This window comes from Drosophila suzukii, chromosome 2L (assembly GCF_043229965.1).
Source record: "Drosophila suzukii chromosome 2L, CBGP_Dsuzu_IsoJpt1.0, whole genome shotgun sequence".
Classification (NCBI taxonomy): Eukaryota; Metazoa; Arthropoda; class Insecta; order Diptera; family Drosophilidae; genus Drosophila; species Drosophila suzukii.
Genome location: NC_092080.1, coordinates 18191504 through 18210825, shown reverse-complemented (window position 1 = coordinate 18210825; position 19322 = coordinate 18191504). Strand labels below are relative to the sequence as shown.

Genomic DNA, 19322 nt, shown 5'->3' with positions numbered 1-19322 from the left:
TGTATTGACATTTTATTATCTTGAAAGAAAAAGGACAGTTATATATATTTAAAATCTTAAAGACCATTTCTACTCTCTTCTTTATAAAAATTGTTAATATAATGTCGGTTTAAGATAATTTTTCTTAGAAATTAATTATTTGTTGTATTTCTTTGAAGGTTAACATAATATGACAATATTGACTAAACAATTTTCTAAAGTACAAAAATCAGAGCAGTCCTATAAGAACAAATTAGAATTAATAGAAAACGATGGTTTGAACTAACATTAATATTATTTTAAATGATGCTATCTCTAAAATAAAAACTTAAGAAATCTTAAGACTCTAAATTTTGAACTATGGGAATAGTATCTCTCATTATTTTTGAATTAAGCTTGTTACTTGAACACTTTCATTTGGCCAGCCCCAACAGCCATTGCTTCAACCAATTTATCTCATTAGCCATAAGGCTCCAAGCCGAACCTTTTGGGATTGGGATTCCCAACCGAAATCCCCTGCTCTCCATCCAAACTTACCCTGCATTTTCGGCTGCAGCAATTGACATCTGTTGTTGGGGCTCATCTGTTAGCCGCAGCGTTAGATGTGCCCTTCGTTGTTGTAGCTCTTGTTGTTGCTGGTGCTGCTTATGTTTTTGAAGATACTTTTTTGTTGGCGTTTATTTGATGTCTACACATAAAAATCGCGTACGAAACGTAAATGAAACACTGCAAAAGAGAGAAGAAAGAAAATTTTATTAACATTTTTTTTTTTACATATCTTTTGTTCAGACATTTTCACAGTATTATTTTTAACAAAACGATAGGCTTGACATAAGTTGGCGCACTTGAAGGAAACACACAGAGAAAAGAGACCCCGAGAAAACAAGAAAAACTGGCAAAAGCAAATGCCAGCTGGCCACTTGAAGACTCAAGTTACAAGAAACACTTAGGGCCAAGCCGAGCCCCCTTTCTCCATCATCATCATCCTCATCACCATTCGCCAGATGATGAAAACCCCAAAAAAAAGTGGAAAACCCTAGCAAAACCCAAGACGAAATGAGTAAAAAGAGGCGCCAAGTGTGTGTCTGTGCAAGGTGAAGGGAAAATGGGGCTAAAAAAGGGGGAGGTACTCAGGCCTCTTTTGTGTTGCCGAGGGCAAAGTGTAAGTTCTCCCATCTCCCTTTTTCCCCCAGGCTTTTTTCGGCAAGCAAGGGTTAAGCCTAAATGTATCTCAAAAATGATTCAAAGTGAGAGCCGCGAGGGGCTAGACCATTAAGGGTTTCTGCACTGCTTGGAACTTCTACTATCATAATCTATTATCTATTCCATTTTCATGGAAATAAATTATTTTATATTTATTATTTATTTTACTTATAATTTGACTGCAGTCAAACCAAATTTTAAGTACAAACTCAACTTGATTCAATCACAAAGAAATCAGAAATAATTTCCTTATCATTCTATTTCATGCCATCTTTGACTGGATAAATATTTTTGGTATAAACAATAAATTTATTATGATTTTGTAAAAAAATTTCAACGTCCAATCAAGGGATATAATATTTCATGATCAAAAAAATTAAAAAGCTTTCACAGAGAGAAATATTCAAGTACATTGTTCTTGAATTAAGAACATTCGTTCTTAAAAACCGTCCAAGTACATTTTGGGTTCAATGTTCTTAATATCAGAACAAAATGATGAGAAGAGAAAAGTTAAATTGAGATTATTTAACTAATTTTGGATAAGTATACACTACTGACTGGACGAGTAGTTTAGTTGTTGAGATAAACGATGTATATACCGCCAATTAGATTAACTTAAAAAAAATTCGTTCTATTTTTAAGAACAATTGCAACTCAGATGAGAACGTCAGAATTCTTTCTGTAAAAAATATTTTTTCTAAAAATGTTTTTGAATCAAACAATCTTCTGTTTCTTTTAATTTCTAGCAATTATCTTTTACCAAGTTTTATGCATATGTTACACAACACTTAACCTTCTTATAGCTATATTTTCTAGCTAGTGAATCCTTAGATGAAATCAGTTTTACCGGCGAACTCTTTTCGTAAGCTTCTTGTAAACAAACAGCATTATCTGGCGTAAGCTCATGAGCTGTATAATCTCCAGATTCTGCGCAAATTAAAGTTGCATTCTTCATATTTTGCCTCTCCACTCGCTTATTTGTTATTGTGTTCATTTTCTTCACTTGGCCAACGTGTCGTATACTCAACTCGTCAGCCACCACCCAAAAGAGTTTTCCACACGTATACGCATGTATGTACGTAGCATTCTCGGCCGGGAAATACTTATGAATGTATGCATGTATGCAAGTGTGTTCGTGGCATGAGGAGAATGCTTTATTGTATTTGCTTTTTAAACATCAACAACATTTTCTGTTGCCATACGAAGTACATACACACACACACCAGTACTAAAACTGCAGCAACGGCGACTGCATTGCGTTTTTCTCATTGTTTTTCCCCCGTTCCCCGTGCCCCTCTTTGCCCCTCTGGAGTCCAGAGACTTGTTTATATAATTTCCTGTACGCGTGGCACAAAAGCCAGCACCAGAAGCATAATCTCCCCGTCTTATTCTCTCCCTATGCGAGCTCATATATCTCCATCAAAATCCCTATACCGCTCTCTATCCCCCATTCTTTTGTCGTGTATTTTTGCTGATAATAATAATGCATTTCATTGTTGTTGCTGCTGCTTTTGCTTTTGCTTTTGCTGCTCTTGTCATTGTTTATAATTGTTGCTTTGTGCGAGCTTAGCAGATGCATAGATACACATGTATCTAGTAGATACATCAAGTGACGACTGCAAGCGCAAACACACTCTACAACATTTCTGAAATCACTTCTTCCAGTCTGTTTGCCGTTTGATTGATTAAAACAAGGAAGCGGGATCCTTGAATTGGTTATTGTTAAGAAGTATGGGACTGCACAACAAAATTTGATCTGGTTGTTGAGAATAAAATTAATATAACTTCAGTAATTTATTTTTATTTAATTAAAAGATACCAAGAACATATATCATATATTGGGTATTTTTATTAAAATACATTTTAGATATAAAATATATATATCTGTATCTTAGTACGTGCAATGAAAATATTCTGGAATATTATCAATATCAATATCAATATTATTTTCGATTTTATTTTTAAGATTTTAAACCCAAAAATGTAATATTATATATAACTTGGTTTTGCTTTTAAGTTTTTTTGACGATCCTAAATACTTTGTACTTTTTTATTGAGAATTGATATTGGTTTTAAGTTATAAGATTCAAAAAATATATTTCTGAGTATTTTAATAAAAAGTACATTTCAAGAATTACTTTTAAATTATAAAATTGCAAAAGTATGTTTTTCAGTATTTTAATAAAAAGTACATTTCTAATGTTGGTTTTATATTATAAGATTCCAAAAATATGCTTTTAAATACCTAAATAAAAAGTATATTTCTAATGTTGGTTTTCAATTATAAGATTTAAAAAATATGTTTTTGAGTATTTTAACAAAAAGTACATTTCTAGTGTTGCTTTTAAATTATAAAATACCAAAAATATGTTTTTTAGTATTTTAATAAAAAGTACATTTCTAATGTTGGTCTTAAATTATAAGATTTCAAAAACATGTTTTTTAATAATAAAAAAAAAGTACAAAAAATTCCAAAAATATGTTTTTGAGTATTTTAATAAAAAGTACATATACGTTTCTCCGATATAAAAGATCTATATTTGATGTTTGAATATCTTATGTCTTATCATGCACTAAAACGCCATAAAGCATTTCCCATTGATGGGTACGCTTGGCTCGGGAAGTTGGGAAGTAACAGCCTTCGGACATGCCACTTCATTAAAGAAGAGATTCAATAAATTTTCACAAAAGCATGTTAATTGAGCACCACAGTTGTTGGCAGCACGGGATGCGATGTTATTGATGAGCTGGGGCTTAAGTTTCTTTCTGCGCTTGAAATAGTTTCAACAAGTCGCCAACGCGACGAGAGGAAGGAAAATGTGACGAGGGAAAACAATTTCATTTTGTTTACTTTATTGCCGTCGCGACGCATTGAAATGATTTCTGTTTGTGGACTGGACTTTATTTTTATCAGCGCAGACAAGGACAAAAAGAGGAATGTAAACAAGAAAAAAATGCATTTGTGATAATGGTAAAGGTTCCTTTTCTTGGCTGGTTTCCACTTATCTTCCTTTTCCACCCTGGGTTTCCACTTTTTTATTTATAGTTTGTAAATTTTGTGAGTAAACACAATATTTATTTGTATTTCCGCAATTGTCAACGGTAATAAGTGATTGAGTGTGGAGAGATACAAAAAAGAACAGGCAAATTAGCCACTTTGGCTTACAAAAACCAGCTTAGAACCGGGCTAAGGCAGCCCAACAATGCGACAACAGAAGCCCAGAGACGAGATAACTTGGCCAAGACGACGGCGATGACAACGAGGCAACTTAATACGCGGGTTATGCAACACCGACACACTCGAAAGAAGCGAATCAGTTGCACAAAGCAAACGACGACAAAGGCCCAAAGGCCCAAAGGCCCCCTACCTGAAAACCGGTTCTTGGCCCCATCGCAGAAGAAAAGAAACTCCATTTCGCATGGCCAGGAGATTCTGCACATTTTACCGTTAACATAATGGCTAAATCACCGTTTAGAAAACCGCGAAGATGACGATGTAGCCGCGTGGGGCGGGGGGTGTTTTGTGGGCGGTGGGGAAGAAAGACTCCGACTCGTGGCAACTTCTCAAAAAAAAAAAGAAGAGATTTCAAAAGAATTCTCCTCGCCTCTTCGTTCTTGCCAATTTTTCTTATTCTCTTCGTATTTTGCAAAAACGTAATTACAGTTGTTGGGTATATTTTTTTTCCAGACGTGCTTAGAATTAAATTAAATTAAAATTACAGAGAGTGCCGAAAGTCAAGAGGTATAAGATAATACCGCAAATGCGCAATTTTCTAAAGGGAATTATGGAAGCTAAGGAATGTATTCAAACAAGTTATAAGATCTCTAATAAAAACACTTATTTCTATATTTTATATTCCCATGTATCATTATAACTCTATAATTTAGTACAATTATGCTATATGAGTTTAATTTATTATAATTACTCCCCCATCCAAGTAACCATAAACATAAAAATACCCTTTTCATCTTCAACTCACTTCACAAATATTACGTGACATTTTTATCAACCGTTTCCGATGCAAGAACAAATAAATAACCGAAAATAAGAATTATTTATATAACTACAAGCGGAAAAGACTTGTACCGTAAATTGTGTATAAGTTATGAACTGTGCAGAAAAAAGATATGTACAACCACTTGATTAATTGAGCCTTTAGTTTAAAATACGACACACCGACGAAGGGTTAAAAAAATAAAACATCGATATAAGAATGTTTCTTTTAACGGATTGGAATTGAAGTTATCGAAATAAAGGGCCTCGGTTGTCAAGATAAGCTGCATTCTCTTTTCTTTATCAGCCAGTTTACTTACAGCGATTGGTTTGATTGTTTTGTTAGCTTATCGCCTTGAACACCTATTAATATTACTGTACTCCATATATCTTGTGTCAGACTTTCTGGTTTAGGCCAGCAAGAAACTTCTTCAAAAATTCCATTTGTTAACAACTTGTTCCTTCCACGCTCTGTGTGTGTGCAAAAACAATTTTTCTTCATAATGAGGTCAGTTTAAAATACATAAACTCATTATTCGTTTTATTTTTTTGCCCGCCTGTGTGCGCTTGTGGCTGTGCACACAAGCCGTAAAAAAACATTCGGCGTAAAAATTGTTTTATTGTCGCGTACGCAAGAAAACGTACAAAAATGTGTGGCCCAAATAAGGAATACAAGTACAGCAAAAAAAAGTTAAATAAAAAATACAATGACACATTAATAATGTTAAGTAAATAGAGAAATTTACGAAAATAAAATCAAGAAACAATGGGCCAAACAGTGAAGGCAACTTAAATGCTCATGATCAAGTTAAGATCAATTTTGATTAAAATATAATTTATAATACGTTTTCGGATCTTAAGTATTGCTGAGAATCAGGCAGAGTTGTGTTCTCACTAGAGAACATAAAACCCCCATTAACAAGAAAGCTTAGCTGTAGAACTTTACGATACCCTTTTATTACCCCATTGTCAGCTGTTCGAACACTGGGCGCATAACAATGGCCCCAAAGCAAACTTCAAACACTTTCGGGCGTTCTGAAGTTTATCAACTTCGGAAAGTGCTTCCGCATGTAGAGAAAATGCAGGAGGAGCCACATACTTAGATACTAACATGTAATGCGACGCTATGAAATGCTATGGGCCGTGAAGTACCGAGAGAGGTCTACCATAGGGGCTCCAACCTCATAAAACCGAACTTAAACTATCTGGAATCGAAGGCACATGCTTTGCATATCGGAGGGAGAGTACTGTTAAACCCTCCCGCGGAGTCTCTACCACTGATAGATAGCAACAAGTGGCCAAAAATCCGTATGGTCGGGTTTACGTGCCTAGAAATTGAAATGTGCGAACCACGGAATAAACCATTTGAAATTCGTTTTTAACTGTTTTCCCTTCGAGCTCCGCAGCTGTTTAAATGCCAGTGATAAGCCAAAAGACTTGGGTTTCTGCTTTGTTGACGATCGACAACTGCAGAGCTCGAGATTATCCTCAGCACTTGGCCAAATGTTCGTTCAAGTTGGGCAAACACAACTGTGGGAATTACCCACCAACCAGCGAACTGATCAATTTAGGTTAACCCATCCACAGTTTGCCGAGTGTGAACAGCAACAATGCTGGCATAAATCAATACGGTCCGAGCCTCGAAATTCCCATCGACACGGTTTGGGACATTAGGTCGTATATTAGGCAAAACCAGAACATTAATTTTCATATATTTTGTTCGGGCCTAAACTGCTTATTAGCATGCAAACCGAATAGCTCTCGGAATCATTAACCATCCAACGGACAGGAGGGAAAATAAGGGAATGATGGTATTCAATAACTCAGACGAACTTGATAATGCTCTTTATAAAAAGCATGGAATTCAAGAAATTATAAGATTAAATCTATAATTTTTCAATTTGTAGTTTAAAATAAATCCAAGTTACGCTAATATAATATAAAATTTATAACACTAAGAGAACTAATAAAAATCGAAATGTAACTTTAAATAAAAAGTAGTTCCGCTAATGTAATGTAATTTATTTGTTGGGTTCTGTTAGCTAATAACATTGAATCCAAAGTTTTTATCACTGAAATAAAGTTATGCCTAATTATCACTAGATAAATCATTTATCGTTATTTGTATAGCATTTTTACTGAAAGGAATATACGAGTATAACCATTTAAAGACCAGTTAAGTATTAATAAATACGTTTAATTATTCATCATTACAGTGACTTTAGAAGATCAATTTACCAAATGGATCCCAGTTCCTCAACTCCTTTTGCCATTAGAGCGCCTAAGAAAAAATCGGGAAAACGAAGACATGAAGGAAACTCTCATAAAAACTCCCCAAGAATAAATGCCCGGAAGCGTTTTAGTTCCTTGGTGGTCAGTGTGGTTCGGCCTAAGAACAGAGATAAAACATAAAAAATAAGAAACAAGATATTCTACTGCTCTGCGTTTTGTTTTTCATCAATTCATTAATCACTCCAACCAGAGAATCTGGACAAGAGTTTTTTGTTCTCGGCGAGGGCTGCTGTTTATATCGCTGCCTTCTGCTTCATTTGCGCCCCAAAATGTGTTAATGTCAAATTTGTGTAATTAATCAAATTAAACGAGAGCGAGTGAGAGGATGCGATTTACCTAGGAGCTGCTGTCAACCAATTTTCCATTATTCATTTTCCTTTTGGCCATTTTGCTTCCTGTTTCGCCGTTTCGCTGGCTTGCCAATTGAAATGTTTTCTTTTGTGGAATTGGCTAGTTGCTTTCACTGACAAAATGTCAACGATTGCGTTGACATTAGCTGCTGGTGTGAAAATTAGTCTCGGTTGTTAAAATTGAAAATGGAACGATAACCAAAAGCTGATACTTATACATGTGTACGTAGTCTTTTTCTTTCTGTATAGGCCATTTTTCCCTCCGACTTCTTATCTCTAGGTGTCACGCATTTTTCCTGTCCTGAATATGGTGGAAATTTTTCATTTGTCTGCCACATTTTTATGACTTTTCCACCAGTACATATATACATCGCAAGAAATTTTTATTAGTTCGCCATTAAAGCCTGTAATTGTGTCTGTAAATTGTCATAAACATAAGAAACAATGCCGTAAAGGATCAGGAAATGCTGTTGAAGCCAGCTAACTTGTAGTCATAAAACTTAATTAGTTTGGGAAACATTCAGAAGGTAATTCAAGCGAACATTTTACAGGAAATGCCCCAGAAGTTTTGGAGTTGGTAGGAAATATAAATAATCATAAGGTACATGCGAACAGTAAAAGTTTAAATGTATTTCAATGTTTCTGAAATTTAAGCATTACTTAAGCCTTGCCAAAGATATCACAAAAGTTTATTTACATTTATTCCCACTTCAATTGGTAGCGTATTCACCATAAATTATTAAGCTCTGACATCATTTAACCATTTCCATTTCCACTTTCGAAAACATAAATAACTCACTTTACAAAATTGTAACCCACAAAAACAGCAGGCCCTCGATATAAGAGTCATCTCCAACTGCTGAGTGTCAAGATTGGACACCAAAGAAAATATAAATTTATGAAGTCAGCAAGCTAGAAAAAAAAAACAAAGAAAATAAAACCCAAGCAATCGAATTAAATTTACATAAAAGCAAAATAAATAACACACAGGCCTACCACAAAGAGCAGATAAGTAGGTATTTGTTTATAGACTACAGATGTCTCTATTACAGATACAATCGATTTCACAACTAAACATTGATAAAAATGCTGTGCAGAAAGCAATTTCATTTTGATTTCATAATATGATACTAATCAGGCAATCGAATATTGGTTTATATATCTCTGCTCTTCCTCAGATTGTTTACACTTGGATGCAAATTAGTTTTGTGCCCGAAATGGCGCAGAGAATTCCATTCCCAAAACTGTTTTCGATTCCAGCCAGTTTCTTTCTGCATAATGCGGATGCTTTATATGTACATATGTACTATGTACATATCCATGATATATATGCACACACAAACTGACGAATTCGAATCCATTTGCCATAGCTGCATAAGTGCGGATTTATTTTATGGAGCACTCGACTTAAACTGAAACACGTCGCCTTTGGATGGTCATCAAAATAAAAAAGTAACAAATTCTTTTCCTACTTCAGCTGGATGATGATGACGCAGAGAAATATTTATATCTAGATACTTTTCTGCTGGTTCTGCTCTATATTTTTGGTGGGGGAGGTATAGTTGTATGTAAATTAATATGTAAATTAAATGGGAAAATACCCTATTTGCCTAGAGCTGTAAGGGTATATCGTTTACAATTGATTGCTGTTTCGTAACCCAGCATCACCTGAATTTCGAACATAAAAATCATTTATTGATTGGATTTGCACGGTACCAAACATTCGAATAGTATTTTTTCAGTGCTTATTGCGCATTATAAATTTTTAATTGAATATCACTTTGGCATGCGGAATTTCAGACCAAAATTTAATTGAAATCGGGGGCTAGAACAGAAAATAATTGAATTGGCTGGGAGGAGACCTCAGCTACCACTCAATCAAACAGGTGTTACAGGCCCCTGATTTTATTGTTATATTTTTGGACACCGCTGAAATTAATAACATATCTCAGTCTCAGCTTTCAAAGCGGGAACAATGCCCCTTATTCCGATTAAATCGAAATGAAATGGCATGTAATAGAATAAAATACGCACCATTAATTGCATACTTTGGGGCGTCGTAACATGGACACTCGTAAAAATCAATAAATTGACTTCATTCCATTCTCCTATTGGAATTGAAGTCAAGTCATGCGAAAATCTGATTTGTCTGTAGTATATATGCGTATATAACTCTTAACTCTGTGTGTGCATTTGAAATTTTTGTGACAAATTTAAAAGGGAATTCAATGTCCCTCGGGATCCTTGACAATTCACAATCTAACTGTTGGTAAGGTGGACTGGATTTAATGATTAATCGTGCTGTTGCAGAATGTTATTTATAAATATTTAAATTCTGAACTAGCAATCAGAAATTCCATTACTAGAATTTTAAGATACATAAAAAACATTAAAAAAATGATTATCTCAGGGAATTTGAGCTTGTCTTACAGGATAATAATAACTGATCCCCAAAAACGCGATCCAGCTCTTCAGGTTCCTTCGCACACAACCGAAAATAATTCGCTGCTAAGGAGAGGAAAAGACAAACCGGCTCACTTCCAACAGCTGCAAACCCATCGTACAATCAAAAATTCATTCCAAAAAAGTGTGTTTTTATTTTCGCATATGCCAAAAAAGCAAAAACAAGATGAGAAAACAGCAAACGAGTCGTCTAATAATTTGTAAAGAGGCTGGAGATCTGGAGAACCGACCCCGGCTCTCATTGTCTCGGGATTCGAATTATTGTGTGTGTGGTGGGGCTTCCTCGGTATTATTTTCTTCATTTTTTTTTTCGACTGTCAGATTTGAATACACACAGCGGTGGAAGGCAGACATAAATCTTGTTTTGATTTATTTATCTGTATTATTCGGTGAGTTGTGTCGCCCGAGGAGACAATCCAAATACATTTGGTGCATAGTTCTCAATTAAATGCCTTCTAGTGATGTGCGAAAGAGAGAAAGGATCATGATTCTTCATTCTACTGGAAGAATCTCCCGCGTTTTTTCAATGGTGCTGCCTTTTTTTGGGTACTCTTCGTTGTTTTTTCGTTGATGACCTTGAAAAGCTTTATCTAAAAATCGAGTGCAATCAACTTTATAAACACTCACGCACACAGGCTCACTGGCGTTTCCCCTACATTTCACACACACACACTGGGGTATCATATACGGGGCTTTGAGAATCGATTCAGAGCGTTATAACGCGTTAGGTAAAGTCTTGGAGCTCGCTCTTTCTCTCTCTGGAGACCCCTGAGTGCTCGCTAAGCAACCCAACCGCACATAATAATTATTCTAGATCCCCAAGTTCTCAAAGTATCTGCGAGTGTGCGAGTATCTCGCAAAAGGTGGTCGCTCTGGTCAATCGCCGCTCTTGTTTTCACGTTTTATGGCATCTTTTTGGTTTTGGTTTCAGTTTCGGTTTCTTTTTGTGTTGGTAATAATAGAGTTTTGGTTCAAAGCCTTTGGTGTATGTATTTCGGTTTGGGGGTTAGGCAACAGGTAGTAGATAGGTGTGAAGTAAAGTGTACTTATTTTTGGGGGGGCTTTCTATCTTAGCGATATCAATGCAGTTAAAACCGGAACTTGACTTTTTCGAATTAGGAGGGGAAGAATGATTCGGACTGATAAGTAAAAAAGATTACAAACTTAGAAAAGTTTTTTGTTTGGTTTTTTATGTTTAATGAATGGATCCTTTGTAAATAACATTAAAAATGATTATTGTTTCGATAAAGATATTACAATTTACAAAAAAAGCAGGTAATATGGTATGTGAAGGTAAAAATGTTAAAAACAAATAAACAAAGAGCATTGTAATTAGATTTCACAACATATATAATAATATAGTACACTATACATAGTGATATCTGTGCCTTTTTCTGATCGTATTTAACTAGTTTTCCATATAAAATTACTCTAAAACTTAATAATAAAAACATTTATAATCTTTTTTTTGTCCGTTTTTCTACTTTCTAAGCAGGTTACTAAATCTTAAAGCTATTACGCAGTTATCTTGGGTTACATGGAGCAAGGTTATGGTATCTGCTTTCGGATGCATGACGCATACCTCCTAATCAGTCAAAACTATTGCTTATAGTCACTGCTGTGGGACTTCCCACTCCCCTCCTTTCTACCGTCCCATTCAATCACTTCGAAATCAACTAATACTCATAAAACAAACCAGAAAAATACTTTGACAAAGCAAATATTTGGCATATATAATGGGCATTCCTGAGTCGTTTTCAAATGTTGATTTCTTTTTTTTTTTTGCCTTTCGGATGCTTGCATTAGCCAGCCGCACACACAAACACAACACACACAGCTTCGGAATGAATGCCTACCAACGATTTTTTTACGCCCAGCCAACGAACCTATGACATCAACATTATTTCGGCCCAAAAAAAAAAAGCCAGCTGAAAATTACTTATTTCGTATATTTAAATTTCAACAGAGCAATGTGCAAGTAATGAGTGGTAAGAGGGGATTTCCGAGGGGTCCACCGAGCCGGCTCCTCCACTAAAAGCCGAGATTGTCTCGAGCTTTTCCCTACCATTTAGATTGCTCAATTCGCCAGAAAACCAGATGAGCTAATCGCCGGTTGGGCTGCTCCGACTTTAGACTACTGGGCCAACTTTGACTTTAGATTTTTAATTAAGATAATTATAGTTGGTCGGAGCAACTAAGATAGCGAGTTGGCTGGGAAAAGAGTGCAGACATCCATGGATGGTTCCACAAATGAGTCGAAACATTTGTTTCGCTTCCTGCGCCCAGCGTTTTGGTTTCGATTTTTTGGTGTCCCAAATGTCAGTCCGTCAAATATTTGTGGGTCGAGCGAGTATTCCGCTTTTTTTGCTTATAGATAAACACAGACGTCAATTAGTTAATATGCTTTTAAAAAGGAACCGCCGCACAGTATTTTCAGTATTCCGACTGTGACTAAAACCGAGCACATGACAAAAAAGAAATCACAGATAGAAAGAACCATATAATAATCACGTTTTTTTCGGTCAAGTACAGTACGGTTCGAGAATTTCCGCAAGCGCTTGCAATTTTGTGGGTTTTTTTTTGTTGGTCGGTTAACCTATTATACAACAAATACCAGCGGTGCACAGAAAAATGAGTATCAAATCAAATTCGTTTGAAGAAGCACTCACACACACACTGATATGCCACACGAACACAGTGAAGCGGGGGAACAATATATGGCATACATAATATTAAAGAAATCGCACCCAAAAACCAAATTGGCATAAACTACGCCGAAAATAAATTGAAATCTAAAAATGAAATTCAAATGCGGCAAACGCCCCAAGAGGAGCAGTCCACGAAGCAACACAAAAACACAACAAACAAATCAAAATCAAAATAAAGCACACAAAAAGCGCAAGCGAAATCAAATAAAAAACACAACAATGTGGATAAGTGGATGTGTGGAGGAAATAGGGAACCCAATATCAAAATATCCAGCTATGTCAATCGCACTTCCATGTTTAGAAGTCTTCGGCGAATTCCAGGAAACGAGTTACTCATAGAATTCAAAGATACTTCAGTTGATCAAGGAATGCTAAGCAAAGAAAAATACCAAAAAACCCTAAACTTAACCTTCAGTTAAAACTACAAGTAATCTTTATTCATATAAAAGATATCTTGGTAATTTAAAGAAACTATTTATAAAAATAATTCAAAAATTCTTCTGGTTGATTGAAAAATGAAGAGCAAGGATGAACATCTAAAACTTTAAATTTAGCCCTCAGTTAAAATTACAAATATCATTTATTCATATAAAACAGATTTTGGGAACTTCTAGAATTGAATTATAAATATAGTTCAAACATAATTCAGTTGATGATGAAATGCTGAACAAGGAAAAAATATCTGAATATATAAATTTAACCCTCAGTTAAAATTATGAATCAAATGTATTCCTATAAAAGATATTTTAGGAATTAGCAGAAATCGAATTAGAATTAGAAATTCAACGATTGAGAAATGCTGAATAGGAAAGAAAAGCTAAGATTTAAAATGTTACCTTCAGTTATAATAAAAAAGAAGATTGTGGGGACTTCCAAAAAAATGATATATACAATTTAAAGATACTATAGTTGATCAAGAAATTCTGAATAAGAAAAAGATCTGAATCTTAAAATATAACCTACACTTAAAATAAACAATATATTTGTATTTAATTTTTATTGATTTATAAAAAAGACAAACTATTTCATTAAAATCACTTAAACCCTTTTAAAAATTGTTTAGATTTTCAATAATATCCAAAGATACTTTAGTTGATGAAAAAATTCTGAATAACAAAAGGGCTGAAACTCATAATTTAATCTTTAGTTATAATTACAACCTTTAGTTATTTAACTTTTATGTATTTTGCAAAAGGAAAATAAAACCCTTTCAAAAATGTTTGGATTTCCAACCTTATAAACCATGCGTAGCCAACTGTAATGAGTTTTATTCCCAAGAATTTCAAGATGGCAACAATTTTTTAACTACTATTTAAATAGCAGTTAAGAGACCTTCAACACATTTGCGCAAGACTTCAAAAAGAAATTAAAATTATAGCAAAACTCGTGCAGCGGTACGTACAGACACAAAAATTACAGAAAAAACTACGATAAAAGACAAAATGAGGCGTACAGAAACCAGTTTACCTGGAAAGCAACAAAAATTGGTCTGATATTGTACGTAAGCAGTAATTGAAGTTAACGTAATTATAAACGTAGTCCCGGCCAACAAGAATCATGTGCAACACATACAAAACAAAACACAAAAAAAAAAAAACGGAGGAACAACAGCGACTCCAAGTGGAATAAAAAATGTCTTATATACACGACGACGATTTCAAGTGAAGAGAACGAATGCATCCAAATTGCGAGCTCTGGTCAAGCTTAATTTCCCAATTAACATGGAAAACTTCAAAGGGACAAATTCATTTACGCTTCACAGCAACTTCGGCGCGAGAAAAACCTAAGTCCAAAAACGTGCGACTCGGAGTTTTCCCCCAGAGAATGGGAGAATCTCCGGAATCGGAGAAGTGGAGAATTGGAGACAACCCCCAAGGTTTCGAGGACATTGACGCTAAGGTTAGCCATATATCAACAGTAGCATATATGCAATCTTCATATCCGTGTTTTATAAGTATACAAACTGATAAGAAACACTTTCCGAAAAAGTTAGGAGGTTTTTTTCTAGAATTAAAGTAAACTATATCATGTTTAGATCCAAAGAAAATGTTGTAAAAATAAAAGTTTCTTATTGTACAACTTTATATAAATGTAGTAACCAAATTTATTTTTATTAGCTTACCTAAAATAAGTTTCCCGTTAAAATGACAACTATTTAAAATCTCAGTCACTCTATACGTAACCTTATCCTCTAATCATTATAACACGACCGAATCTACTTAAGCGTATCATTTTTTTCCAGGTCCCAATTTATTACAATCAATTTCAAAGCTATTAGGAATACATTTGCCATGCCCTGTTCCTCTAAAGGTCTAGTTCTCTGCCTAATCTACTAAAATTTATTTTAATTTCTGTATGTATTTCGCTCTATACGCGTTCTTCTCCATTTCTCTCCCGGTTTCTCAGATACTCTCTGTCTCTGTGGGCCCAGGGCTGTCTTATCAGCCGTTTTCAGTTTTCAAAACAAAGTCCATTTCCATTGTTGGTTGGTCACTGCTCATGTGTGTTTCGGTTTCGCGACTCTACTGTACAGTAGAGACATCATTTAAAATGCCATTATCTAATCGCCGCTTTACGACCATCGTGTGTGTGTGGTTCTCCTATGGTTTTGGTTTTGGTTTCGGTTTTTGTGAGTGGTTGGGGCATCGGCGATAAGCCTAAGCGCAGCATTTTGTTAGTTATTCTTCCTCATACTTTATTAAATTATGAGCGGCAAAGATTAACTTGAGGGGCCCCCGAAAAAAAAGCATATACAATCCGAAACTGAAAGAACGCACGAAGCAAAAACTATGAGATAATGTGGCATGTTAGAGGTGTTCGCTGTTTATTTTTTGTAATTTTTGTGTAGAACCGCCAAACAGGCAAACTGGTTTAACCTGTCCCAAAAACACAGAAAAAAAAACCAATTTGCCGACAGCCAGTTAATAGCTAAACACAAAAAACACCAAGTCTAGCAACAATAAACTAATTAAATCAAACCGAAATACGTCGCAAATTGTTCTAAGAGCTCGCTCTTCTCGCTTGTAAGAGAGTGATTAGTAAAAATAGCTGAGAATTTTCATTGACGGTATAAATAAAATGTTCTCAAAATAAATATTTCAATATCATATGCAAAACTCGGGCGCTTTTGGCGCTGATAAAAAACCCCCAACACAAATGTATCTGTGAGATACGTACATATGTAGCGCCAAAAGAGCGAGCAAGAGTTAAGAACCACGAACGATAAAAAGAGTAGGAGCAAAAAATAAACCTTTTCGATTCGTGTGAGCCGATTTTCAGTCGGTTTTCTCAGCTCCCCGGTGATATGATATGGTATTTTTTATGGGTTTCGGTTTTCGGTTTGGGGTACTGAGTTTTTGGGGTTTGTTTGCCGCTGAGAGATCGCACCGACCGAGAATGAATGACAAACACATGAGGCAGTTTACAATGTTTGCTCGGGTATTAGCAAAAGAATTCTAACTGAACCGAGCAGAGCGACTCGACTCACGTTTTCTTATGTAATAGGTAGGCCTCCGCCGACCGACGGACTGTGTTTGCCCGCACCTCCATACTTCTGGGCTCTTAGATTACTGCTTCTATGAGCCATCAACTGTTCGAACCGGAGTTCTGATAAGTTCTCTTGCAAAAGGCGACCATGACGAAAGGTTGGGAAACTCGAATGGACAATGGATGGGACATCCAAGGAAATAATCGCAGTGGATGAGTCAGCAAAGAAACAAGAAATATGTTGAAAAAATGCTATTTCAACAGAGTTTTAGATCAATGGATTCAATTTTTATCAAGCAGGGATTGACTACTTTGAGAACTTTATCGTCTAGGTTTTGGTATCATTCCCTTGTGTAGCTTTTAATATTTGAGTTCCAACTTTGGAAATTATTAAAGAAAAACTTTGAGATTTAATATTTTGATTAAAAAATCTATTTCTCCAACTCAATTTTTGACATTCTCTTTAAACTACAAATCGAGTTTTCCAATTTTTGCTAAGCAGAGTTTGACTACTTTGAGAACTTTTTCGTCTAGCATTTGGTTCCAATTTTGGAACTTATTATTCAAAAACCTTTAAGATTTAGTAGTTTGATAAAAAAGCATATTTCTCCAACTCAATTTTTTTAAATATCTTTAAACTACAAATCTAAAAATAGCTTTATACTCTGTATTTCTTCTATTCATTTTAATTCTGTTTTATTTATAAAACCCCAACTCAATTTTTGACATTCTCTTTAAACTACAAATCGAGTTTTCCAATTTTTGCTAAGCAGAGTTTGACTACTTTGAGAACTTTTTCGTCTAGCATTTGGTTCCAATTTTGGAACCTATTATTCAAAAACCTTTAAGATTTAGTAGTTTGATAAAAAAGCATATTTCTCCAACTCAATTTTTTATAAATATCTTTAAACTACAAATCTAAAAATAGCTTTATACTCTGTATTTCTTCTATTCATTTTAATTCTGTTTTATTTATAAAACCCCATCATATCTAAACTACTAAATTTCTTAAAATAAATCTTAAGTATTAGATCAAATATCAATAGTACCTTTTAGTTACTGATTTACGTTGCAAACTGTTGATCAAACCTTTTTCGTCGACTTCAATCCCATAGATAACAATCTACAATAAATGCGTTAATCCATGTTTGCTTAGTTTGTTAGGCGGCATTATGTGTGATAATTATTGAATACATAATTTGATTTTGCACATTGATTTGCACTTTTTTTTCGTGTATTATTTACTTTGAAGACCGTGAGGCAGCGTGTGGCCAAACAATTGAATAATTTGCGTGGTTAACTGTAAATCGCTTTCTTGTTTTCTTTTTATATTACTTTTTTTTACTTTGTATACAACTTTGCAAAGTGAAACCGTTGTGTGTATATAAATATATCTTTAAATCGATTTGGTTTTTATCTTCTCTTTTTTTATGTATTTTTTTAAAAATATTTTTCAATGATTTTGCCAAGGCTAGCTTGATTTTATTTATGGTTTTTTATTTGTATTTGTATTTATTTTGCACAAAATATATACACCAAGATCTTGGGGAAATCATATAGTATTTTGTCGGAGAAACTGTTTTTTGGGGGGCGAGAAGAGAGGATGTAAAACTATTAATATTGCGTGTGGTGGTGGAGATCTTTTGTATTTTGAATTTTCCAAAAAGTGGGCAATTAAAATTCACACTGAGCGAAACGCAATGGAAACGGAACAAAATATAAATAAAGATACGCAAGCGAAAAGCGACAAAATTATGAAACCCGAAAGCGGCAAGGCGACACGAGAGCGAAAAAAAAAGAAAAGAGAGAGCCAGCGAGCGCGAAAGAGAGTGGGGAACGTTTCGGCAGTGGAACGCCATACAAAAATTCCGCAACGAAACGAGGAAAATTTTTACCAAACCCCTAATTGTTAACAACAAAAAAAAAACAACGGGAAAACCTAAGCCTATTATCAGATTTATGTAGTTTTTCGTCTTGGATAATTGTCGTGTATCTGAAAGATACTTTTTGATTTTTTGCAAAGGGAGCGACGAAAGACACGCACTCACACACACGCACGCACACGTAAACACACACGCGCACTTTGCTTTGCTTCTTTTGATTTCTTTCTTTTTGGGCTGCGCCAACTTTTCCTCTTCGTTTTCTGCGTTTTCTACGTTTTCAACGCACTTTTGTACGACTATAACTTTCAGTTGATCTTTATTCTTTGTGAAACGTGAGTTAAAAGGTAAATAAAGTCGGGGCAGACACGCACGGCGAAGAGAGACGGGCTGGAGAGAGAGCGAGAGAGAGAGACACGTCGACAGTGGACAAAAACGAACGGCAGCGAACAGTGTGAACCTCACCAAACGAAATACAAACTCGAACTGAAATGCATCTCACGGATACGCATATCCATATCCACCAGCTGTGTGACGTGCTCGCGCTCTCTTCGGGCCACTCTCTTAGCGCTCTCTTCGCCCTGTGTCAAGTGTCAAGATGGGAGACGTTCGCCTTGCTCTATTGCTGGCCTCTTCACACCGCCGACTGGGGGTGGCCCCATTAGAGCGGGACAGCTGGCTGGGCCCCGTGCCCGCTGGCCACTCTCTTTGGCGCTCTCTCCGCTCTCCCAAGTGCCGGCATTTTCGCTTGGCTCCCCACCACACACAAAACACAAACAAACACAACAGCAAAGCCAAAAGAGACTTTGTTTTTTAATGGCGGCTTGGCGAAAATAAAAGCACAGAACAAACCCAGTTTTCGAATATTTAAAAACAAGGTTTGAAATTATCAGATACTTTTGCAATCCAGATTTATTTAGTGCTGCTTTACTATTTTAAAATAATTGATAAGCAAAACATGTCACAA

At 35.3% G+C, this 19322-nt stretch overlaps 1 protein-coding gene across 4 annotated transcripts in view; it reads right to left on the bottom strand.

Moving 5' to 3' along the window:
• tai (basic helix-loop-helix family member taiman) overlaps positions 1–19322 on the bottom strand; it is a 90427-nt gene that overhangs the window by 60258 nt on the left and 10847 nt on the right. For 2 of the 4 annotated variants that reach the window (XM_036822808.3, XM_036822811.3), the window contains exons 1-2: positions 17525–18816; positions 517–705 (exon numbers count right to left, since the gene is read on the bottom strand). In XM_036822808.3, coding sequence (XP_036678703.3) covers positions 517–545 — 29 coding nt within the window. In that variant the 5' untranslated portion in view covers positions 546–705; positions 17525–18816. Of the gene's footprint in view, positions 1–516; positions 706–17524; positions 18818–19322 lie in introns of those variants that run through there. The other 2 variants (XM_036822810.3, XM_036822809.3) reach the window with 2 other exon arrangements.